Source organism: Pyxicephalus adspersus, chromosome 3 (genome assembly GCF_032062135.1).
Source record: "Pyxicephalus adspersus chromosome 3, UCB_Pads_2.0, whole genome shotgun sequence".
NCBI lineage: Eukaryota > Metazoa > Chordata > Amphibia > Anura > Pyxicephalidae > Pyxicephalus > Pyxicephalus adspersus.
In genome coordinates, this window is record NC_092860.1 from 52,610,369 (window position 1) to 52,636,549 (window position 26,181).

Consider the following 26,181-nt stretch of genomic DNA (forward strand, 5'->3'; position numbering starts at 1 on the left):
TTCAGATTGTCAGCTTAAGTCCATTTACTTTTATAAGTTTGTAAAAATAAATTTGATGACTCCTATCATCTTCATATTTCTCCCATAGTCAATAGAATGTTCATCAGCTTTCCAGTAGTCATAACTGTTAACCTCAATGTATTTGAATAAAAAGCAGGCAACAGGTGTCCTTCAGAATGCTTTTTTTCTGAGTACACAAGCAAAGAACAATAACGACTGTAACACTAACCGTTGTGAGATTGTGTTCTGGAAGACTGCAAGCCTCTATATGATCCTGGAGCAGCTGTTGGGAGAAATTTTGGTGCATTTGTGCTGCCTCATGGGCGTCAATGGTGTTTCCACACGCCTTGTTTAGATCTATATGTCACAAAAGAAACAAATATTGGGTAAAAAGAAAATGTTGCAGGAGCTATACAGATTAACTATGGGTCTTTAGTAAATTCTTTACCACAGTGGTAGCAATGGTGTCCTCATTTTCTTACAATTATATGAAGATGTATAAGGGGAACAATTTACAAATTAAAAAAAAAAAATATGTGAACACAATACATTATAGAAAGGGACTGATAATCACATGAGAGTAAACATCCTTCCATATTTATGAAATAACAGATATTTGCCACCAAGTTTACATGGAAAAAATACACTAAAGCAGACACCAGGAGATCTTTTTCTGGAGAGGCACATACTCTGGGGAGTAATACTATCTTATTTTTCTGTCAGCCATTTTATGCTACACCAGGAATCCTTTTTGATCATCTACAGACCCTTATCAGGATTACTAGACAGCAAGTGGCATGTAGCAATATATCTTACAAAGTTTCAATTTTATTATAGTGCTGATGAATAGGTGTTGGTATATTTATGTACAGTAAGAAAATGTAATCTAGGCAGTGCATAATATATAGGCTTTACATCTTTACCATACCTCTTAGCAGAGCGGAGGACCAGAGCTGCACAGACATGTCCGGGATCTTGCTGGCCAGCTGCATGGCAGGGACAACCATATTGTTGCTCTCCTAATGGAAATAAATACAAAGGATGCAGTACAAAAACTTACAGATCTACACATCATAAGGTACTTTTGACACAGAAGCAAACAGAAAATACATGTTTTTGTTTATGGAGTCTAACTGCAGGAATGGCACCATCCTGATTACCTTGTTTGGGAAGGTCAAAGAAACAAAGCTGTAGATGATTCACAATAGCCTTTTACATTAAACACTTGAATGGATGTTTTATTTATAACTATACTAGAGGGCTGGGTTATTCATTAATTGCATATACATGAAGTTCTTTCTGTCCTATTGGAATAATTATACCTTTCTCTATTCTCAGAGCATGTCTGTCAAGAGCGATGACCAATACGGATTCAATTTATTTGGGTGAGTCACTGAATATTAGTTTTCTGGACTGTGTATCACTCAAGCTGAAAATCTAACCACTCCAGGTGATGTTTCCAGACAAACATGTTTAATGGTCAATGCAATAGGGACATCTGGTTATTAAACAGCACTATTGTGAATCATATGGCAGCAACTCAATACATAATGTATACTGATATGTGTTTGCAAAGCTCTGTTACTGGTGATGACCAGGAAATTTTATGTGCTCCAGTAAGCAAACAGGCATATATTAAACTCCACAGGAGGCATGCAAAAAATGGTGTAAATACTAATCCAGTAAACAGTATTTTCTTCACATGAAAGTATCTTCTTATTTTAAGGAGAATAGCCAGACTTGTGGCATTCCACAACTACTCAAATGGCAATTCTCTACATGAGTGGTGTGCAGAGTATCACCAAATGTACAGCAAACATGTGGAGCAACTTTAGCTTAAGGCTTGTATGTAATGTAATGTGTAAATGCAGATGGTAAATACTAAAACTTATTTATCACCACATCAGGTAAAACCTCCATTATCTTAAGGTCAGTTTTACCTTCACTCATATGAACAGGCCTAATGTTAACAGTGGATCATAGCTACATAATATGTATTGAAAAGGACACTTGCGTTTTTCATCTGAACCCTGGATGAGGAAACAACTGAAGACAGGGACAGAGCAGAGCTCAGGAAAAGTCCCAGTTGCACACAATATAGTACTAATGACAAAGGTCCTGCTATGAGGGCAGTGTGGTATATAGAGGGTTGGTGCACCAGCTTTAATTTAATCACATATCACCAGGACACCAAAACATTCCTTTAATCTGGAAAAGCAAAGTTTTATTCAAGGGCCACATAAGGTCACTGGTTAACACATTGGTGTCGAAAAGCTGTGGTGGTGCACTGGTGATATGCAATCAAAGGAATGAGCGTCCCCACCTGCCTTTAGAATTGGCATTAGCATGATAAATCTTAGAGATTTGGTTTAAAACACTTTGGGAATGACCAATGAAATGAAACATTCTTACCCTGTGATTTCCCAGGACATAAAAGATGTGACCAAGGAGCACCAAAGAACATGCAGTAAGTCTGTTTAGATCTTCAGCATTTGACATCTTTAATGTTTCACGTAAAAATCGCCTGAAAAAGAAAAAACATTTACAGTGAACCAAGGATGAGGTGAAGCATTTTCCACCAAGAATGACCACTGCTTTTAATCTGTAATAAATCCAGAAAAATAAATCCTTTATCAACTGTGAAATTTAAAAGGAAAACAAGCAGCACTAGTGTAGCATTCTAAAATGTGGGAGACTGAGTTTTGGTGAACATGCAAATTTCAAAAGGAATAATAGCTAAGACATAAGCAGTTTGTCATAATAATTAAATATGATTTACCTGTGGTTCTGTCATAGGACTTCATGACAGATTATTATTATTACACGGTGTTTATTTAGCGCCATCATATTACGCAGCGCTGTACAAAGTCCATAGTCGTGTCACTAACTATCTCACAATCTAATACCATGGGCATATGTCATTTATACAGTCTAAGGCCAATTTTGGAGGGAAGCCAATAAACCTCACTGCATGTTTTTGGGATGTGGGAGGAAACCGGTGTACCCGGAGGAAACCCACGAAGACACGGCGAGAACCTGCAATCTCCATGCATGTAGTGTCCTGGCCGAGATTCAAACCTGGAACCTAGTGCTGCAAAGGTAAGAGCTGCATGGAGTGTCATCTGTGTAGAGGTGGACACTTTACACATTAAATTATAACCCTGTCTTTTTCCTTATATCACTTACTTTGCTTCATTGTATCTGCCTTGGAAAAATGAGAACAATCCACGGATGTAGAAGGCAGCAGCACGGAGGCAGTGAGAGCTAAAAAAAAAGGAACATTTTTTTTTTGGAACATTTTATTACACAATTAGCAAAACAGTCAAAAGGAAAGCAGTAATCTAATTTTACTTAATAAACGTATTGAACATTTGTGTTTTTTACCACAAATTAAAAACAGGAACAATTAACCAAAATTAATACGTTTGCCAAGGTGAACTAAAGCCAATTCAGCTTGTGAATTTGTCACCAGTGGTATGACATAACATGTACAATTTCAGTTGTAACCATTTATTCTTACAATGTGGCTATGCAGGATTGTATCACAGAAGCTATTTACAAGACGTTATAAAGTATAACCTAGCTATAGCATAATATGTGGCCTGCTACACTGAGCCATCAGGAGAACAGTGGACTGCACATCAAGTTCCAGTGGCAGCCTAGGGCGAGTACTAAGTCTAGGAGCAGAAGTAAATGTGTTACAGAAGATATGATATGACATCTCAGCTTTTGATGCTTTAATCAATATTGTGATCTCTTGATCAGTTTCAGCATCACAAAGGTAAGTAAGCTCTGGAAGAATTTTGATGATCACTTCTGATTCTTAACAGATCATTTAGATCTATGACTAATAATTTATATTCTCCATAGCAAAAATGCTTAACAACATGGTGTGTATTGCATCAATATTTTATTCAATGATATGTCACTTACAACTGCAAATATCTACGAATAGTTCTAACATAGAAAGTGTCTTACCTAACAGGAAAATTATGGTCTGGGTTAATTCGTTCCAGTAAACTATAAAGCTAGAAGAGAGAAAAAACATAATTGACACAAGTTATCACAAAGTAAATAAACATTATAATGTTCTAATCTTTAATGACATTTCCGTAAGCAGAACATTGACAAGATCACAGGTCGTGTTTCATAAATTGTAGCCATTATATTTTGACACAATTAAGTGTACATGTCATTACATTCTCAGCTAGAAGCTTGGCTGTTTCTGGCTCCAATACTTTAGGTAACAGTTATACAATAAGCTTGCAGCCAAATTTTGTCACAACTACTGGTCTGTTCCCCTAATAAGAGTCAGTAATTTGGAAGGTGTTGATACCAGCGATCCAATATGAGTGTTTTTAACATTTTCAGAAGGAAATTAGTAGTGCATTTTCCTAACAGGTTGCCATTAAATCCATTATTTGCTAGTCTGTCATATGCATTAAATGATTTACCCCAGGTAACCCCTATTGTAATGTTTTCCCAGTCCTGGAATACAGGCATGTGCTGTGTTTAGTGAGTAACATGGTAATATATGCTGGAATCTTTTCCTGAACACATTCAAAATGTGGAGAACGTCATTTCAAGCTTAGTGCATAAAGGTGTATAAGCTTTGAGATGATGTCCAAAACTGCCAGTCAAAATATAGTTTGATCAGGGCAGATCCAGAATGTCTGAAAAATGTTTACCTTCTTAGTTATATCTCCAGCATATTGGAAAAGCAGCCCAAGAAGGGTTTTCAAGCTAAAAAGCATCACCTTACCTCATGACAACTGAATAAGTAACCAGTATGGTACCATTTATACTCCTTCCTACCTATTCGACTTATGATGGAATCATAAATACCAGGCAAAATAAGCAAAACACTACAAATCTTCAGGGACTGAAGACTTCCTGCAATTCTTCTTTAAAACAAAAACTAATTTTAAAAAGAATAGAAAAGGCTGACTAAAAAAATCCAGAATTTTTTGTTTAGGTAACAGACCTATTTTAATTGCCAATTTTGTCATATACAACAGTCACTGCAATTACTGAACTGAAACCACGATGTGGACAAAATGTAAGTAACTATCTTAACCCAGTGCTCAGCTCAAAAATTATTTTAAGCTGGGTGGGAAGAAATTTTAGGCGGGTGGCAGCCCCTGTATTGTGTCCCAACTCATCAGTAACTACCCAAAAACAGCCGGGTGGTTACTTAAAAGTGCTGGGTGGTGCGCCTGGCTAAAAGGGGCTGGGGGGAACACTGTTAACCCAATTAAAGAGAATCTGTGAGGAACATGACAGATGTCATTGCTAAAGGTTCCTTTTATGTTCTGCTGGATGTATCCCAAAATATTAGGGCGTGGATAATCACTAGAGGGAAACTGCTTTCTGCAGCAATGATTGTGGCTTTCCTAGCAACTGAGTAGTCCCAGTGCTCCTGGACCTAACACCAAAGATCAGGCATGATCAAAGTCCAGCCCGGAGGCCAATTGCGGCCCGTGTTCAGATTTCCACCAGCCCTCAGCCTCTTTCAAAAAAATCAATAATTTGCGGCCCGCCAGCACTGTTGACCACAGTATAAAATACATGCGTACAAAAAAGCTATTTTATATTTAGAGTTGATCAACTCTACCCTTGCAATTGTCGGCCTGCTACTCGGCGGGCATAAATCGGCAGGATGGGAGTCCCCATGTGTGCACAGGGAATCCCCTATGTCATTATAGTGAGTGTGCTACAAGAGAGGTGTGTATATTATATATAGTAACCCTATTTGTATTCAGTGTGTGAGAAAGGATACTTTGTTACTGCTGCTTTGCAATATCAGAATTAAGGGGAAATAAAGGGGTACTCTATGTAAACCCTGCATGCTCTACAGTAAACACTCATGACCTGATGAACTGTTTCATAACTGTTTCATGACGTCTATGCACAATATACAGTTGACAGCCCAACAGTCTTGATCCAGAAAAGTGTAGGTTTTTTTAACCATAAATCTTTACAACCACTCCCAACTTTAGTGGGGGATTGAGAGGTTGGTAAGAAAACCCACGGATTCTTAGTTACAGCTCACCGGGACAAAATACTTCATTGTTATGTAACAAAATATTATAAACTAACTTTTCTCTCCATATACATAAAACATGCATATGCAAAGAACAATTACAACCTGCTATACATGCAGTAGACAAACATATTTGCTTTGAGGGATGGTATCTGCTCACCTCTTGATGTCTGTTTCCTTCTCGAATGTAAACACTTGCCAGATTTGTTACTATAAAAGTCCATAACTCCTGGTGTGTGGTAAGCTGTAGATACAAAAGACACCATAAAAGGACAATATTAAAGCTCAATTACTGTACCAGAAACAGAAATTGAAGTATGAAAAAATATACATATTATTCAAGAAGGAATTTTCAGTGTTACTTGCATGTATGTGTAAAGCTTTAAACTCACCCTCAAAGCTGTTGTGAACTGTGCCTCTGCATTATCCATACAGTTAACAGAAATGCAGTACAAGCCCTTAGGGAGAAAACAAAAAAAACACATTATATTTTGTAGTATAACCTGAAAAATCCATATGCTTCTTAGGTGTATAATAATGCAATGTATTACTGGACCTCAAAATTTCATGTTTGATTGATTACTACCTTCTAAACATGTTCCTGTTCTGAAGTACATATAGCAGTGGTGGCGAACCTTTTAGAGAACGAGTGCCCAAACTGTCCCAAAAAACGAACCTACTTATCACAAAGTGCCAACACGGCAATTTAACCTGAATACTGAGGTTTTAGTTTCCAAAAAAACAACTCATACATTAACATCTTTTGTATTCAAAGAAAAACACAACAGAGCTTTCAATGATACAAACAACTGTTTATTGAAAGGTAAACATTTGCATTTGGCGTGCGTTTGAACAATGAATCTGAATTTTTGCCTTTTGTATGCATGCTGATAATTTGTCCAACCATGACTTATATTTTGTAAGTTTGAGAGCAACACATGCAGCACTCAGGTCATCTGTTAGCCTGTTTCTGGTGTCAGATTTGATATAATTCAAAGCTGAAAACAGCTGTTCACAAGCATAAGATGATCTAAACAAAGGAAGGAAAGCAATCCCAAGTGCTTTCATTGACTTAAAATTATTTGACAGAAATCCACACTAAGAATTTCATTTTCAGAACTAACTGTGCTGTCATTTGTCATCCCTTCTATCTGAGTTTCACACAGGGTTGCCCCCATCTTACGGAACTGTAAAAATCTGTTACTAAAATTCACCTTTGGAGCTGCTACAATGCCGAAAAATTCCTTGTAGATTCCCTGATGATGATATAGTTGTTTGTTCAGTACATGGAAATGTAGTTTAAAAACAATGAGGTTGGTAAGCCAGGCCATATCAGTGAGCTGTATATATCCCTGCCCTTTTTTATTCATAAACAGCCTAATTTCAACCAAGCAGGCTACAAATCTCTCCAGGACTTGTCCTCTGCCCAGCCACCGGACATTATTGTACATAAGTAAAAATTATACCGTGCCTGAACCTCCTCTAGAAGTGCTTGAAACTGTTGAAAATTCAGAAAACGAGCCATGATGTAATTCACCATTTTTGTTACATCAAATTTTTTTCTGCTTTCCCTGGCACAAAGAGCTTTCTTGATGTATATTACAGTGGAACTCAATAACTTAGTGTTTTGTTTCTTTAACAAAGTACTGTATGCAACCAGATGTTGCCCCACCATAGAAGGTGCCCCATCACTAGTAATTTAAATCACTCATTCTGGTCTTATGTCTTGTGACAAAAAAGCCTCTATCACAACATTGTAGATATCTATCCCTTGTGTTCTTTCAGGCAAGGACACCAGTTTCCCCAGCTCTTCTCTCATGATGTCACCAACAGCATAAAACAAAATTACTGATAGCCTTTGCCCGATTATTTATATCTGTGCTTTCATCCAAGCACACGGAGTAACAGGCTACCTTTTGTAAGTCAATGGTGAGCTGCTGACTAACATGACTTGCCATATGCCGGACTAGATATTTAACAATAATTCTGCTAAGTGGCATCTCAGAGATGCATTGAATAATTTTATCCTGGTTTGGGAATTCATGAAAAAGGGACATGGCTGTTTTAAAAAAATTAGAGAGGAGCTTGCCATGTTTTGCTATGCACAGTGAAATTTGAAAACCCATCTGTCAGATGATTTGTTCTAGAAAGATAGTTGCAAAAACTAAGAAACTGAGAATGATTCTTCCACAATTTCCCTTCAAGAAACTCTTTTCATCCAGTTTCACTAAGTTTGGCAAAACTTTTGTGGTTGGTGTCAATATGCCGTCTGACACTTGATGTACGACACACAACACTTTCATTACACAGAATACATAACGCCTTCCCATTGCGTTCAATTACTCCAAATGACCCTGTCCAGGTTTCTTGCAATGATCTTCCACTATTGGTTTTTGCTTTTTTTGCTGTACTAATTTTTGGGTGTTAAAAGACTTGGAATCTACAAAAAAAATAAATGAAGCACCCAATACAAATCTATCCCTAAACCAAAAATACCACTATTCATTGTCTCTAAAGAAATGGATATTCCCTCAATTACTAACCTACGGCAGTGATTCTCAGCTGGGGTTCCTTTTGAATTTTCGGACCAGCAGTGCACGGCATGAGTGCATTTCCTATGTCTGATTCCCCTTCGCTATAAATGCGTTGAACTTACTTCTTGGAGAATTTGCATAAATAGGATGAAGTGAAGGTGTAGCGCACATTTCCCATACACAAGAGGTGTGCGGACCTCGATCATCCATACAAGCTCTCCATTTCCCATTAGCAGTAGACCAGGTGTGTTCCTATGGACAGCAACCAATACAAAGTTCCCACTGACAGTCGCAGTACAATGAGTGCCATGTCTGTCCTTTCCTTTCATATAGCGCACACACAGGCCATAGAGAACTGAACCCTGCACACCGAGCATTACACGGGTCATGTGATGTCAGGTAAATGCAACCTGCTGCTATCCAATGATATTGTAACCTTTCATGTACTGGACACACACAACAGATGTCAATAAGGGTGGATGTCCTTCATGCAAAGTACAGCAATCGCTCTCTATGACAGAACCAATCCATAACTCAACACCGGCAATGAGCACCAACGTGATAAGACTGATAACCTGATAATACCATAGGAAGAGCCTGATGGTAAAGGCCCATCTAGTCCACCTCCTGTATCTCACTGTGGCCCTATCATATTAGGGCTAGAAACCCGTGATGGATTTTTTTCTCTAGAAATTTGTCCAAATCCCCTCTTAAAGGCATCTAGATGCCATCACCACAGTGCAAAATTACCGCCTTCATTTATTTCAGTAACTAAAACATTGACACTAACACAGAAAATGATCAACACTTCCTAGTAGGGTGCAGACAGCAAAAATAAGCTTAATTTTTTTATCTCACATTACAGGAAAACCTGAAGTTTTACTAAACACATTCCATATATTGTATTGTATCCATATATTGCTATTGTATAGCAATGCAGCACATTACACACAATTTTTTTTAAAGCACTGTGGACAGCAACACAGGGTTACAGGGTTCCCATTACATTCAACAGGCACTTACCTTCTACCACAAGCTTTGTGTTCACCTGGTCCTGACTGGGTATAGCAGACTGGTACTCCTCTCCCTGGGCTGTGCAGCTCTGTTCTGTGTCTTCAGCTTTTATATTGTACTTCCAATAACTGGGTCAGAGCAATACAAGATTTCCTCCCCCCCCCCCCCCTCATCTCCTCCCCTTTGTACTTTCACCCTTTCAATGCTGGATCAAGACACATCAGCTTCAATACACATCCGCTGCCTCTCTTCCCCACAGCTTGGTTCTCTGAGGGTTAACTGATGACTGCAGAGATGGAGAAGGGATATTCCACAGCCAGCACAGACTGACAGAGGGACAGCCAATGGGAGGCCAGCCAGGTGGGGAGCCGATGCCCACAGAGAAGCTTGAGTGCCCCTCTCTGGCAGGCGTGCCATAGGCACTGCATGCTACCCTGCTTAAGCAGAATTTTTCCTGCTTATGTGGGACTAAAAACTTCCAGCCTAAGGACACATAGCAACTGACAATGCATGCTCAGTATGACCATAAAAAAGTATTCTTAGAAGAAAACCACAACACGCGTTTAAGTTTCAAGTGCTTATAAACGCGGGAAACTGCCCCATTAAAAACAATTAAAGCGTTTACCGGTGTTTTTGGGCATTTTCCAGCGTTAATCCTGCGTTTTAATTTTTTAAATGTTGCAAGCAACGTTATAGATAACACTCATAAACGTGCCTCAAGGAAACGTCCTGGTGTAGATTAGATCATTGTAATGCATGGGAATTTCAAACATGGGATTTTAAAGCCTCAGGTTAAATGCTGGGGAAAACGTCCGTGTAGACTAAGCCTTAGTCAGTTTCAACATATACAGTCTGTAACGTATACAAAAACCTACTTGCTAGCACAATTTAAAACTTGAGATTATTTTTTATTGTTAAACAATACTCTTTGAAATGCCTAACCAATCTCATCCTAACAACACCCTTTACAAGGGTCACCCAAATCCCTTTTCATTTCTACTTAACTCCTTTTGACAACGGTTTCTCTTCATCAACAAATGTGGAAATAGACATAAAAACAAAAAGAACTCAAGCTCTTACCAGCAACGTGTGGAGTTGGGCTGCATGATTAGAAAATAGACGAGGCGACTGCTGACACAGTTGACAGACTTGGGATATCTAAGAAAAAGCAAAAACAGATTAAGGAATGTCCAGCATGCTTATTACATACAGCTATGCGGCTTTACTTCATTGATTACCTCTTGTAAAGCTGTAGCTTTGTGGCCTGTGACAAGACGACACATGATTATGTGTTCCAGCAGGATAACTTGGAATGAGGACAAGATTGGGCTACTATCAAGCACTGCAATTAAAAAAGAAAGAAGTTTCAATAAATAGGCTGCCCATTTGTATCACAGCTTTTTTGTAAAGATGACAAAAAGTACTTTACTGATATTAGTATAGATAGCAGTATTCTATTTTTTTTTTTTTTTTACATCTAGATCCTAGCGAAGGTCACTAGTTTATGTGGCAGACAAAAATGTTTAACACATTCCTTTCACCTACCAGGAAGTCACCTGTGTATTTATTAATATTGTTCCTCATATCACCTTCATTTAAAATGGTCTTTAAAGATTTTGTAAAACATTTATATACTTGCCAACAAATTATGTTGAAAATCTCAAGTGATTCATGTTAAGTGATAGCCAATCAGCTGTTTGAATTAGCATATGATGAAGGAACTATTTTGCAGAGCCTGCCTACATATGTGCCAAGTAGTGCCTTTGTATCTCAGCCTTAAAAGTACACTGAAAGACAGTACAGCCTAGTCTTAAAAGCAGCTGCAGATGATTCATGAAGCCGACTTGCACCTTTGTGGTACAGCCTACACGAAAAAGCAACAAATATCAGATGTCACTTTTTGCCTGAAATTGAAAACCTCCACTTTTGTGTGGCTACCAATTTAAAGGTAGATAACATGAAGGCAAAACTTTTCCAAAAGGGTATGTGCTAAGTTATCAGAGCTAACATGTATACCTGTTACCTACACCTTGTTTTACCTTTTCAAATGAACTATGATTGCATGGTTTACTACTGCAGTTGACAAAGATAGCCAATGGACACTATACTTACTCTTCAGCTTTTCTAGCTGCATAAGAGCTTTGTCTGTATATTTTTGAGCCTTCTCAAGATAGCCTGCTTGCATGGAGTGCATAACTGTTACCTGCAAGGTAAAACAGAACATAGGCAAGTAAAAAAAAAGATCATAAAATATAAATGTAAATATGTTTGCCTTGGTTGTGAAGTACTGTATAAGTTGCATTTTACACTGAGAAGCCTGAAGAGTTAATTTTTTTACAAAACAAAAATTGCTTATTAGATGCATATACCAGAAATTTGCAAATAACTGAATGAACACATTAGCTGGCTATCCTGCTTTGCAGAAGAAGAAAAAAAAAATTAAATAAAATGGCAGGAGCTCCCAGTACTTGGTGACATGAGCACTAAAGCATGTCCTTTTATGGCCTAAAGGAAGCTCCTCCCTAAAACACTACCAATTTTCAACATATTAAAAATGTAGCTTTGTAAGACTTACCAAGTAAACCAAGACACACATATGCTCTTTGGGCAGCCAGTGGAACAAATCAGCTGGATTACTAGGTAGAATCTCATCATCATGAAGAGTTGAAATGGTCTGGATGCACTGCTGGAGCTGTTTAAGGCATGGTTTCACACTTTTAACCTACAAAAACATAATCTGTATGGTTAGAGAAACTTGTGTGAAAAAAATGTAAAACATTGTTTTAAAAGAAGTAAGGAATGTTTATATAACTGATGGTAAAGGATAAAAAGGCTGAAACAATTACAACCAATCTCAGCCCTTTGGAAATCCTTGCTTGTAGTGATAAAGCCTGACACGGATTCATGACTCAAAACATGTTTGGAATCTGTGTTGGCAGGCTTTGGGTGTTTATGGCATTACAAACTTCTGAAACCATTCTGGATTCCTTGGCCGCTACATATGACCACTTACTGACTTGCATTTGACCTGCTCCAAGCAATTGTTGCATTCCTCTTCATTGTATAACAATGCAAAATTTGCTCAAAGCAAACAAAAGCAGAGATCTTCAGAAGGCATGTAGCTATGAAAAATGCTTGTGCTTCCTAAGTACATCTGTGATAAATAAATTGTCCTAATTCAATTATTATGAATTTTAGTAAGAAATAACAAATATACTATGGGAAAACATACCATGAATTTGCCACTAATTAAAATGCAAAAGAACAAAAACTTTTTTGCAGTTCCTGTAGTCATACCTGCCCTGCATCCAAATAATGTGTCACTTGAAGGACTAAGAAGAAAACACGTAAAGATTCCTTCTGTATAGGGTTACCCTGCCAGTTCTCCACAATCTGCCCACACAAAGTCAGCAGTGGATGCACTTCCTGCAGCTTTCGTTCCATCAGCAGAAGCTATAGGGAAATCCAAACATTAATTGGTACATTTTTATTAGGTTGAGAAATAAACAGTATTCAGTTTTGTTAGAAAACAAATATAGAATACCTAAGTTGAAAATACCCTTCAAATGCAATTACCTTCACAGAACAATTTAATCCTTAGGAAAATTCTGAATATACTGGTAAATATTTAATATATGGACTATTTTTTGATTAAGACCATATCTAAATATTCAATAATTCCTTAGTGGTGGCAGCCAGATGGGACAATTGGCACCACTACTTACCACAATTTTTCTATTCTAGGTAAACAGATTTTTATATTAACACATCACTCATTACATGACTAAAACGTCAAGCTTCCTTTTTTGAACACTTACAGTTACTTGTAAAGGAGAAAAGATAGCAATAGAAAGAAATCCTTCTGCTGCCATTTGTCATAGGAAAATTATAGAGTAATGACAATTATGGATTTTCCCAGTTATTTAAGACATCATAAACCTTTAGGAAAGCCTGTAACTTATGCTGTGATAAATACAGCTGGGAGAGCTTCTAATCTTGTAATGACAAACAAGACATGTGGATGGGTGCACTTCAGCACACATCCACGGTCACATTTATCCCTATTTGTAAGCTTTATGATTAAACTTTATACACATTATAAACAATACGTAAAACACACTTACCATTCCTTTGCTCAGCAAAAACAGCGCCCTGCAGATACAACAACAAAAAACAACAAAAGTATGAATACATTTTAAATTAATCCATAGTCAAAGTTTATTAAAGCAGAAATAGATCACCCGTAGGCCCATACACCTTCACATTTGCTGCAATAAGAAAAATCCTTATTAGTAACAGAAAATGTAATGGTTTTAGTAAACCTGTATCTTTGCCTTCATTAGGCAGACACACAAATACTCCAGGTACATGGTAGTAATATTTGACAAAAGAAAAATATGTCTTCTTTTTTCAAATTACTAACTCCCTGGCTCCGGGTTGCTTTTTGTTTCTCTAAACTACACATCATCTCACACACGTAGAAAGCCACGAGGGATAGTGGAACTCCTATGAATGTGCAGAAGTTACATCATCCTATCAGTGAAGTGGATAGTATCCTGGACCTGTGATCAATGCAGGGCGACACCACAAGGTAAATATGTGCCATAATTGGTAAGTATGCTGTTTATGTTGATTATGGCAAAAGCTCAAGTTTAGTTCTGGTTTAACAAAATAGCATTTTGCTATGCACATCTTTTAAACAATACCCAGCAGTTATAATTCAAATCAATCACAAAGTTCCGCTGGATTTATTTTCTGTTCAACAGCAGTTTCAAACATACCAGGCCAGCTTAGATGATGTGAGAATGTTCAATGACAACTTGAACATGAAATAATACCAGGGTCAAAATACCTAAAAACAACTGTCCAAGTGACACAGTAAAAGATACAACATTCCTCAAGACGCCATGAAATACATTTTTAATATTTACACTGACTCTTTTCCATAATTGAAAAAATTTGTGCAATTTTTTTTAGTAGGGGTTTTCTTGCATCACATATCCCAGGAGGCTGTAGTCTGCGCAAGATCAGGCATGCGTCATCGAGAGGCTCAATCCCATGCATGCTCGGTGAGATTGGCACTTTTTTTTACACTTGAAAAAGACATGTCAGCTGATCCCGCTCCTGTGTAGTGTGAGATCCGGTGATGTAAGGAAGAACACAGGAGAAAGAAGATGGCAGCATTACATAAAATGGCAAGCGCCAGAAAGAAGAGGGGAGCAGAGACAATGCAGGTCTCACTGGGCTCAGTTTGTGAATGAACTAAGAGTAACTTAAGTGATTTTTTGTTTTGTGAAATTTTAAAAGATTACCAAACTATATTCATAAAAAATGTATTTCTTTTTATTTTCTGCTAAAAAAGAAGAGGTTGAAAATACAAACTTAAAGACAATATCAGTGTACCCCACAGCTTCAATTGTACAAGAAAACACACAAAGTATATTGGATAGATACCCAAAAAAACCCAAACCTGAGTATGGGATATTATTATGAAAATTATCAAACTGCACATGGTATAGTTTAAACCAGTGGGCCTCAACCATTTGAAGGTCGCAGACCACTAAATGCACAAACTTCGGACCGCGCATGCGCAGGGAGCCATGTGTCACTGAAAGAGGAAGAAACTTCCCCCTAGAGTGACTGTCATGATGCCAAAACATGCCTACGCTCCCATCGATGGCTCAGACCTGTGTCCAGAGACACAACCCGCCCACCACCCTGAGCCTGTGATGTCTCCGGGACACACAGCACACATTTTTTACAACCGCGGTAGGAGAGCTTCTTAATAACAATTCCGTTTTACCTAGGAGTATTCTAGACACATTAAGCGAGAATGAATGAAAATAATGAAAAGAAAAATAACCACAGGAAAAGAATGTGTAGTTTTATTACCTGGTATACTCAGAACCCACTACACGTGCATACTCAGCACCAACTCCTAGGAGGTCACATGCTGACACCAGGTCCTTCTCCAGAGTATGAAGTTGCTGGAAAAAAAAAAACAAAAAAACAAAGAACCATAAGTTTCCTAATGTAATGCAGTAAATATCACTTTAGTATGGTGATAATACACACACTTAATATTGTCACTTACAGCAAGCTGAAAGAGAAGCCTGCAGTGCCAGTAGGGTGTCTGTTGGGAGATTTGGATTGCCTTCCGTAACAGTGGCTTTGCGGCATCAACAGAATTCTGCAACAAAAACTTTTATGACTTGGTTTTTAAAAATATGTGATAAAAAAGTTATAACAAATACATTAATAACAATATGTTTATATATAAATACACACACACACAGTAATGCATTGAAGGTCTTTAGGGTTTAGGCAATATTAAACACAGCGTACATATGAAAGCTAGGCAATGAACAGACACTAGCTGAAAGAAGCAATTTATTGAACAAGAACTACTTCTAACACAGAGAGAAGGAGTACTATACCAGTCTAGATATGGACAGGTTCACACATATATGTGAATATCAATTGATCTAAAGCCAAACTTGTGGTTACAAATCATCTCTAAAAAAAACAAACCCAACCCTAGCCAAAACATTATTAGATAATACGATTTTGGATAGAGAAGAGGGTGAAAGTCACTTTAGATTTATTTGAAGCTGTGTTTCTTTGGCCGAGATATTCCTTTATCTCCTGTCAGCCCAGAAGTTTGAGATATTTTATCAAAGACAAACAAAGAGAAGGGTAAAATCTGACAATGTTTTATGGTGTCAATGCCTTCCTGTTCCAGAGACCAGCACACCCTGTTTTATTTTGGGGGTTGTAGCATAGAATATGAGAAAAGGCCTGCCCAATGGGGTTAATAGGAAAAATAATGCAAAAATAAAATGTTAGTTTCCCTATCCAAAATGAGAACAAAAAATGTTTGTATTAGATCTTTATCTATACCCCAATTTTTTTTTCTAGATAGAGTGAAGGGGGAAACAGACTATGAGTAGTCATTAAAACTATGATGTTTTAAGCACTTTATTACTGTACAAATAATGAAAGGCAACAGATGACTACAGTTATTGTCTGACAAATTCTCCTCTTATTAAAGAAACTTAGGTAACACATGTTTTTTACCAAGATTAAAAATCCCTCCGGTCACTTACCTCTTGGCAATACAACTCTGATAGAAGACTTGCTGCTTCAAACTTAACATCTTCAAATTGAGGAATCTGGTTACAGCTGGTTAAGCTCAACATTTTGGAATATGTTTACTTAAAAACAATACATTCACTTACTATGAAAAGTAAAAATGTACAGCTTTCAACTCCTAAGATGTTAATTACCAACACAAGTTTTCTTGTCAGCTAATGAAGCATTTATGCAGTACATCAACTTGTACTGAAAGAATACCCAGTACCAATATCACAGACATTTCTAAAATGGTAAATCAGGACTCCTGACCTGCATACATGATCTAGGTCAGTCTTTTTCAACCTTTTTTGAGCCACTGCACATTTTTTTACAGTGAAAAAAACCTGCGGTACACCACATATCAAAAATGTTACAAAATGACACTCTATAGCTTTTTCTCCTCTCTAAAAATAAACAGGGCAATTAAGCTACCTACTGCCACCCACTGACATGGAGGAGTATTACATTACTCTGCCAGTCACTACAGCATAGACACTTGACAATGGTAACTGGATAATTTCCCACGGTACACCTGAAGATCTCTCACAGCACACTAGTGTGCCACGGCACAGTGGTTGAAAATCACTGGTCTAGGTGACTGAAGTACTAACTCAGGCCACATTGATTTGGTTAGGAGAGGTCAGCAATGCCAGCATCTGTACAGAATTCCCACAAGGGTCCATTCAGACCTGTGCATGTAGGTCATGTGTGGTTTACTACAAGTTACTGCAACACACAGCTAGGTGCAAAAAGGTGCAGTGCCATGCATGGTAAACGTCACCAAAATAAATATGGAGTGGAAAACATAGCTTCACAACAAATATCCTGAACATTATGATGTGTATTGTCATGTGGTGTGGTAAAGGGGGCCTAACCCCTGTCCTGTTAGTGATCACTCCAAGAATGTGGAAACATATTCAATGTCTGGGCAGCCTAAAACTGATACAGAACCTGACTGATAAATAAATAGCCATTACTGTCACTAGGCCACCATTTAACAAAGCACCAAGTCTGATCCCGGGGTTACCAGTCCCCCCGTGACCATCTTCCCTCAGCTCCTAGCCTTAAATAGTTATTTTTAGGGTGCCAACTAAAAAAAAGATGTGGCAAATCTTTTAGGTATCTGTATTGTCAAAATAATTGCCATGTGCTGAATGCCAGCAACCAAAGTGGTATTTAGTTGGACAACACACCAAAAGTTCTAATAGGGTTATATAGCTAGGTTACGCATAGGTATAAAATCACAAAGCAGACACTACGACCATATTTTGGCATAGTACAAAATTATTTGTAAATGTCTCAACTGATAATTTATTTGAATTCCAGGTGTTTAAAAAAAATAACCATTTTTATCAACATTGAGGAGATTAGACCCTCTGGTGTTTCCTCTGATATGCCTACACCTGTCACAGCCTTTATATGAAGTGTTGTATTGAAGACGAAACCATGAGGAACACAGGGTGGAACCTCTGTTTAAATTAGACTAAAATTACAGGTCCTCAAGCTCTTCTTAATGTGTGATAGTTATGGAATAAATAATGCCCGCCTGTTTCATGATGCTCACACAGCAAAAGTACAGTCATGCATAAAACAAACTAAATTTAGGCAACGCAAATGTGGATCAATGTAGTTACCAACGTCTACACTGCTTTTAAGCATCAGGTGAAGAAGGATACTTGTTGAGAAATTAACCACTGAAAGACAAAAAAAAAAAAATACACAACAATTAATAAATGTCACAAATCATGTATGTTATCATCATTCAATAAAAATAGTGATACACAAAGAGCCCCTACAATCTGTTTTTAGGCGATTCCTGGATTTTGGATCTGTTTTTAGGCGATTGTCATGGATTTTGTAATACAGAAAAGACATACTTTCCCACTCATCTTTAACCCAACCCACACATTTCAGTGTTTTTTTATACTGACCCTAAGTCACCATCTAAGTCTCTTGACCCTCTTGTTTCCTCTGCAGGAGACCGCTGACCCAGCGTCACTCATCTACCTACACTAGATGGTCACCTTGCCCTGATGTCACTCTTTTTCCTTTGTGACAACTGATAAGTACTAGAAGGTGTGCAGCCCATGCATGCAGTGATATGGACATTCAGCAAAAAAAAGAACCTGCTACATGCACAAAAAGAGGTCCTGACTCTAAGTAAACTGTTAGCTGATAGTACTAAAACTGGCACAGCACAAAGCAAATCTGTAAAGCCCATCACTATAAAACATTAGTTTTTGACAAAAATGTGTCCTCTCTATATTCTAGAATTTTTGTTTTGTTGCTGTGTGTACATTGTCTGCAGAATAACACTTTGTAGAATACACAGAGTGGTGACTGAAATCATGTAACTCTTATATGCATGCACAGGAGAGGGCTATCCAAAGGTCTAAGAAAGTAGTTGGGTGACTAGAACACAAGTAGGAGGAAATAGAAGAGTTGGAGCAGCAGATGAGAGCATAGATCTGATATTGCTGAGGAGGGCAAATGCTTTACCCCCATATGCAAGTTTAGTTTTGATTCAAGTGTTTGGGTTTAGTTCTCTTCAACAGAAATAAAATAAACCCCACACAATGAACAGTAATGTCTTATTTCAAGTATGATCACTCCCTTAAACCCCCCTAGCATTCTAATCCTCTCTGTATTTCCACGCAAAAAACTTTTTTTTTGGCACATATTTACCATTGTAGGCCTATAATTCTTAGGCATAACTCACCAAAATATGTCCAACATTTAATACATTTAATAATAAACTTTAAATAAAAAAAAAACAAAATCTGTTAAAATAAAACTTAAAAAAAGTAGTGATACATGTAATATAACTGTACAGTAGCATATATAAAATATATATAATTATACACATATTATATCAAATTTCTTTTTCCAATACAAAATTTTTTGAATTTCCAACTGCTTCCTCCTGCCCCCACCGATGCATGCACCGACTTCACCGGGAAACACCGGTGAACGTCTCTGCATTCGCCGGCTGGAGATAGGAGGGAGAAGACCTGCAGACAAGACAACGCAGCAAGGTAAATGTTTTGTTTTTAATCTGTTTAGCAACCCTGAGTATGACTCTGGATTATTTCTTTTTGCATGGAAAATCCACCCTGAGTCACACTCGGGAATACCGCTAGACCTAGCGCTGAGAGATGATGTGAGCTGCCATTGCTGAACTCATTGTCAAGAATTTTCTCATTACTTGGAATATAAAGCTGAGGTTTTGGTGTCACGCACCTGGAACAATCATTCAGATAACAATGTAATAATTACTGAACACCTGAGCTGTATTCTCATTCTGGGTCAGTGATCAGAACACCAACCAGACAACCGGGATATTATAGAACCAGATCAGTAATGTCAGCTTACATCATCTCACAGTGACAGGTCCACTTTTCCTTATCCCCCCACCCCCTGGTGTTCTGCATGTAACTGATATTAAAGCGGTCCTAAACCTAAATTTTTTTACTTTACATATAAGGTAGACAACCCTTTTATATAAGGTAAAAATTGTATTTATTTTTTTTTTTTAAGTGCAACACCCTTTTTTTGGGAGAATGGGAGCGCAGAGCGACCTGGGATACCTTGGTCATGCATCCCGGGAGGCTCTTGGCTGCTCCTTCTGTGCATGCCCGAGACAGGTCAGTAATGATACCAACGCTGCTTTTACAAGTTCAGATCTTTACTTGCAAACTGAATTTGGTGCAAACAGGACAGATTTATATGCTTTGCAGTTTTTGAGTAGTAACTTTAAATGAAAACTTTCGTGGTGGTGTTCAGCTAAAAAAAAGAATAGCAGGATTAGACTTAAGTTGAAACTTTCCAGTGGGTAGGGCTGCAATACAGTGCTGACATCTGTGAGCCAGATGCAGAGATAATGCGTTTCCATCACCAATGTGTGGGAATTACAGCATCAGGGCCTGGCGAACAGGAGAAGAAAATAGATGCTGGATATGCAAGGAGAGAAGAGGACATGGAGGAAAGGAACCAGATGCCATTGGCGGATACCCGCACTGTGGTTTAACCTCCTGGCAGTAATCCCGAGTGTGGCTCAGGGTAAATTTTCATTACAAAAAGCAGAACCCCAAGCCACATTCGGGGTGGAATTGAGGGCTTACCTGGTCCCCACCAACCCACAGCATCCTCTGGCGATGCTGGCCCAGCATCTGTGTCCCCTTGGCGATGCCCGGCATCTGTGTCTCCTGGCCTCGCATCTCTGGCGTGTGAATGCAGATGCAGAGTAGGCATGCGACCTGTGTGGGTGGCGTGTGCTTGGGGGTGGGACCAACAGAAAATTTAAGATAAGAAGTATTTTTAAATGTCAAATGAACCCCTTGGACATTTGAAAATATTAAAATATTCATACCGCCAGGGAGGTTAAAGAGAAACTAAACCCTCACCCATCAGGCAGATCCTTTTTTGTAGAAGCAGGCTTAGTCCTTTCTGCAATTATAAAACCTTACCTGCCCGATTGCACTTTTTTAAAAAAAATTTACACTCACCTGTCCATTGGGGGCGCCGCAATGGTCTTCCATGCTCTCTTTGACCATGTTGATTGGCTGGACCAGGATGACGTAACTACCACGCAGGTTTGTAGTTCATTCATTCAGTCCTGACAGCAGCCACAGGGGAAGTCTGGATGCTCCAGGTATCCCCGCTCCATACACGGAGCTGTGCAGCTCAGAGATTTTTGATTGAGGAGAGTGATCAGACAGGTAATTATGTTTTATGGCAGGATGGACATCGGCTGTCCAGTACTGCAATAAATCCACGAATAATAGATTTTGGAAGTGGAATTTTAGCTCTGCTTTAATACAGAATTTTCCTCTGCCCCTGTGATGTGACATCCATAATCTCCTCCACAGACATGTTCCAGGTTCAAGATCTTTGGCCATCATCCTATACACAGGATTTAATGAATCCCTGCACTGCAGCATGCAGAGCGCACACACCGGCTGTGCACTGTAATACACATCTGTACACAAACTTTCAGATTGCTAAGGCACTTTGTATCCTAAACATGTGCCATACTTTGTTGTGTTTCCATGTTTGTACCGTCCCATCAGATATGCATGTCCTGATGCCCCATTAGAACTTCCCATCTACATACACAGCCTTACCTGTAAATCATCCCTCAGTCAGATCTGGGCATTATACTATATATACATGTGACATGGTGACAACACGGGCAAAACTGAATAAAGTGTTGTCACTGCATAACAGGAAGTGTCTAAACAAGGACCTCCATGGTGGGATCACCATATATTTATGAATAAAAGCTGCAAAATGCATGACACTACAATGTTATTGATGGTATGATATTTCAGTCACTGGTTTCCCATATCCCCCAGGCCTCATATGGGAAGTATATGAGGAGAGGAGTGCAGTCCTGCAGGGATAACAATACCAGGCTGGGTGCCAGGGATACGGGGACTGTATATCCATCACGTCAGGGACCCTCACGCTCCCTCACCAAGGGCCCCCACTCACCGCTTTCTCCAGGTGCTGCCGGGCCAGCTCGCTGTTCTTGGTGTGGTGATACAGGACGGAGCCGAGCTGTAGATGGGTCCGGGCCTCGATGCGCTGAGGCGGCTTGAACTGGAAGACGGCCTGCAGGCAGTGTACGCATAGCCGGATCTTGGGCGGGCTGGAGGTTCGGAAATGTTCGGCAAAACCAAGCAGGGCCAAGTACCACGACTCAGAGGCCTCAGCCTGCGTAGCTACCACTGCCGCAGCCGCCATCACTGACACCAACAACAAGGCCCCGTCCACTCCTCCGGCACAAAGCTCGCGAGAACTGCGGCGCAGCGCACCCTGGGACTTGTAGTCTCCCTATTGTCTGAGGGACTGGAGGCTGAGGGCGGGTCTATGCCCTATGGGGAAGGCTGCCAGGGATTTACAGAACACAGCAGCACTCCTCTCCTCATAAGTGCAGCAGATCACTGCTAGGAGGCCACAGGACTGGCATGGGCCTAGAGCAGGGTTACTCAATCTTTATAACATGAGAGAAACCTTGAAATAACTTTCAGGGAACCCCTACTATTAATATGATATCCATAGCTCACAGTACATTAGTGTGGTGGTCAGTAGCAAAAATGTCTCTTACGTTGCTGGCCATTTAGGAATAATGTCACCCTTACAGATAGACAAAAATATCATTGGGTCACTTACCTGAGAGTTGTAAACTGCTCATTGCCCAATGAAACCCCTAGCAGACTCTGGGGAATCAATAATTGTTGGTAGATCTGGTTGTATGGTCAGTGCAGGTATTGGACAGGATTGGTAGTGTACATAAACCTTTGTGCCATCACTGCATTCCCTCTTTGTACAGGTTAATGTGAATGCAAAGAAAAACGGCAGCAAGTCAAATCAACACAGGAACACATGAGAGTAAACATTTGACTTGATTCTGTCCCAACTTTAGGCTTGTCTCTCAACCACCCCACGTCCTTCCTCCTCTTGCTGAAGCCACAACCCCCCTGGCAATTATTTTCCAAAATTCCCTTCGTACGTACATTAAACTTTGCCGTCTGGTGCTTGTCCTTCTTGTCTAGTATTGGCTGTTACTGCTTAGAATAGCACTCCTGGTGACCTTTCTGTGCAGCGGTAGCAAGGGCCCAAGGCTGACATTTAGACAGTGACCCAAATGGTTTTTTGACATATTCCTAATTTTTAACAACACAGTTATTCGTCCCTCCCCTCTGGCACGTTGTCTTGGCGTCACCTTCGATTCTCCCCTCTCATTTACCCGTCATATTCAGAACATTTCCAGGTCCCGTCACTTTCACCTACTCAACATCTCCAAAATCCGCCCCTACCTGTCCCCTGAGACCACCAAACTCCTTGTACACGCTCTTATCATCTCTCGTCTGGATTACTCTAACATCCTCCTCTCTGGTATTCCACTAACCCGACTCTCTCCTCTACAATTTATTATGAATGCTGCAGCCAGACTCTTCCATCCATCCCACCGCTCCTCTTCTGCTGCCTCTATTTGTAGTTCATTGGCTTCCATTTCACCTGAGAATCAAATTCAAGCTCCTGTGCTTGGCCTTCAAATCCCTCCACAGGTCTTGTAACGATTACTTTTCTGACCTGGTAGAAAAATTCTACCCCAGCCTCTCTCTCCGCTCCTCCAATGACCTACTACTGACTTCCTCACCCATAACCTCATCACACGCACCGCTCTAAGACTTTTCTAGAGCTGCCCCAACTCTCTGGAATGGTCTTCCTCATCCTATTCGGCTTGTTCCTACTTTCTGCTCATTTAAAAGAGCACTCAAAACCCATTTTTTTCAGACTTGTCTACCCATCTTCTTCTGTCTTTTGAAACCCTCACTACTTCCCACCACTACATATCTCCGATCCTATTGTGTGTAAATTCCCCCACCTACTAGATTGTAAGCTCTTCAGGGCAGGGTCCTCTCTTCTTGTGTCATTGTCTGTATTTGTCTGTCAATTGCAACCCCTATTTAATGTACAGCGCTGCGTAATATGTTGGTGCTATATAAATCCCGTTTATTAATAATAATAATAATAATAATGTTCTGGACTCACAAACATTGGGTTAAATGATGGTGGTGGCATTCAGTGGACCAGCATGCTTTTTAGGGGGACAGTGCCAGAGAAAAGGTGAATATTATTATGGTGAAAGCTGCTTCTTGTATTTCATTTGCTTGTTAGTTGGGCTTTATTGTACATTATCTTCAGGTATAGAAGCAGGACAGGCACAAAAATTGTTTCTAACTTTGAACAATGTATTTGAGATTCATTCTCCTTGACTTGAATCAAAAGAACCAGGAGCAGCAAAGAGCCCAAAAGCACTGCTCCGTATATTTCATTTTTGTAAACTCAAACCCTGCATTCCTAGGAATGTGGCTACAAATGCACTTGTACCCTAGTCCGTGCGTCTTTATTTTGCCATCCTTCCTTTGAAGTTGACAGTTTGGAAAGATTTGGAATCCATTGTTTAAATTTCATTTCTTTTTCAAAAATTATTTCTCTTGGATTTCAGTTCACAGACATTTCATTTTCTGTTAAGTTTCAACTGCTTTGTTTCCCATCCAGGTCGATGTGAGTACAAACAAATGCAAGCCAGCATAAAACAAGTGCATTAGTAAAACACATCCCTTAAATAAAAGCAGCCAGCATACCACATTTGTATAATATCAGAGTCATGTTCTCTGATGCTAGCTTCTGCTGCATTAAAGCTGACACATGGCAGTGCATTCTGCGTGCTGCAGTACATACAGTACATATGCATTAGGGTGATATTTAAAATGAATGGCAAATTTAATTATATGAGGGAGCCCTTAGGTTGAAACCACAGTTGTGCAGATTGACCAGATGTATTCTCAATAGAAATCAATCGAAAAGCAAATGTGTGACTCCAGACTATGGCTTTGCAGGTAAATCATTGCACTTTTATAGGAACAATGTATACAACACCCTTTTATAAAGTATTTGCAAAACTTTAGGTAGAACTAAAGGAAGACTAAAATTGGTAGGAGGTAGATTATTTTGGGAAAAGAGACTGTAAATTTCTTCTGCCAAAAAAATGTCTACCCTTCTCTCCTAGCAAGTTCAGTACGGGGTATGTACTTGGTCTATTCGTGGTATCTGTAAGATGGGGAGAATGGAGGTGAGTGCTAGCATACAGTTACCTTATCAGTGGCCACCCAAGTGCCAGAAATTGGAGATATAGGATACAGATAAAGCAGAGGAAAAATGAAAGTGGCAATAAAGAAGAGAACACACCTGTTGGTTCTAGAAGAGGCCAAACAAAGAGGAAAGTCTGCCATACAATGCTGCATGTACATTATAGATTCTCATAGATGCAATTATTTAGACAATTAGGGGATATCAAACACTTATCTTATTGAAAGTTCTCCCTGTTAATTTAGACAAGCTAAAAGCATGTTCCAGTGTGTTTTTTTAAAAAAAAACTTGAGCCCTACAAGAAACTTTCTGAAGTCTTGTCTAAATAAAAAGCCAAACCAACATCCTAATCCACATTTAATAACCTCAAACTGAAGCTGAAGATTGTTTAAAATCAAATCTAATAAAAGTGGGCCCGCAATCTTCTCCAGAAACTCAGACTTCCCGGATTGCTGATTTCACAGTCCCCTGCTTCACTCTGTGGTTTCTTCCATTGACCCGACACATAACTTACATACTGTAATGATGTTGGCATCAATAAGGGAAACCATTGAGTGCAAAGGGGGACCAGCCAATCAACACACAAGTATTGGATTCTGAAGAGCTTGCAGGCACCGAACTCTATTTAAGTACTTGGCAGCAAATGCTGCGGAATTCCTTAGAATTTATTTTAGCAACAGAGTTACTTTATAGGTTTCCAGAAAGCTGCTCTAAACCACACCAAAGTGCAGCATTACAGGGCAAGGGGAGAAAACACAGGTAGACTTGGAATTGTAAACAATGAGTCCTCCATTC

The 26,181-nt window shown here is 39.2% G+C and overlaps 1 protein-coding gene across 2 annotated transcripts in view; it reads right to left on the reverse strand.

The window, feature by feature from the left end:
* MAU2 (MAU2 sister chromatid cohesion factor) overlaps positions 1–22,508 on the reverse strand; it is a 28,228-nt gene extending 5,720 nt beyond the window's left edge. The window contains exons 1-18 of one of the 2 annotated variants that reach the window (XM_072404603.1): positions 22,219–22,508; positions 18,402–18,419; positions 16,698–16,763; positions 15,686–15,793; positions 15,484–15,578; positions 13,716–13,743; positions 12,889–13,044; positions 12,167–12,313; positions 11,704–11,794; positions 10,830–10,933; positions 10,672–10,749; positions 6,436–6,501; positions 6,204–6,287; positions 3,979–4,028; positions 3,187–3,264; positions 2,413–2,524; positions 929–1,019; positions 230–357 (exon numbers count right to left, since the gene is read on the reverse strand). In XM_072404603.1, coding sequence (XP_072260704.1) covers positions 230–357; positions 929–1,019; positions 2,413–2,524; positions 3,187–3,264; positions 3,979–4,028; positions 6,204–6,287; positions 6,436–6,501; positions 10,672–10,749; positions 10,830–10,933; positions 11,704–11,794; positions 12,167–12,313; positions 12,889–13,044; positions 13,716–13,743; positions 15,484–15,578; positions 15,686–15,793; positions 16,698–16,763; positions 18,402–18,419; positions 22,219–22,470 — 1,752 coding nt within the window. In that variant the 5' untranslated portion in view covers positions 22,471–22,508. The remainder of the gene's footprint in view (positions 1–229; positions 358–928; positions 1,020–2,412; positions 2,525–3,186; positions 3,265–3,978; positions 4,029–6,203; positions 6,288–6,435; positions 6,502–10,671; positions 10,750–10,829; positions 10,934–11,703; positions 11,795–12,166; positions 12,314–12,888; positions 13,045–13,715; positions 13,744–15,483; positions 15,579–15,685; positions 15,794–16,697; positions 16,764–18,401; positions 18,420–22,218) is intronic. The other variant, XM_072404604.1, reaches the window with a different exon arrangement.
* Positions 22,509–26,181: the final 3,673 nt, after the last annotated feature.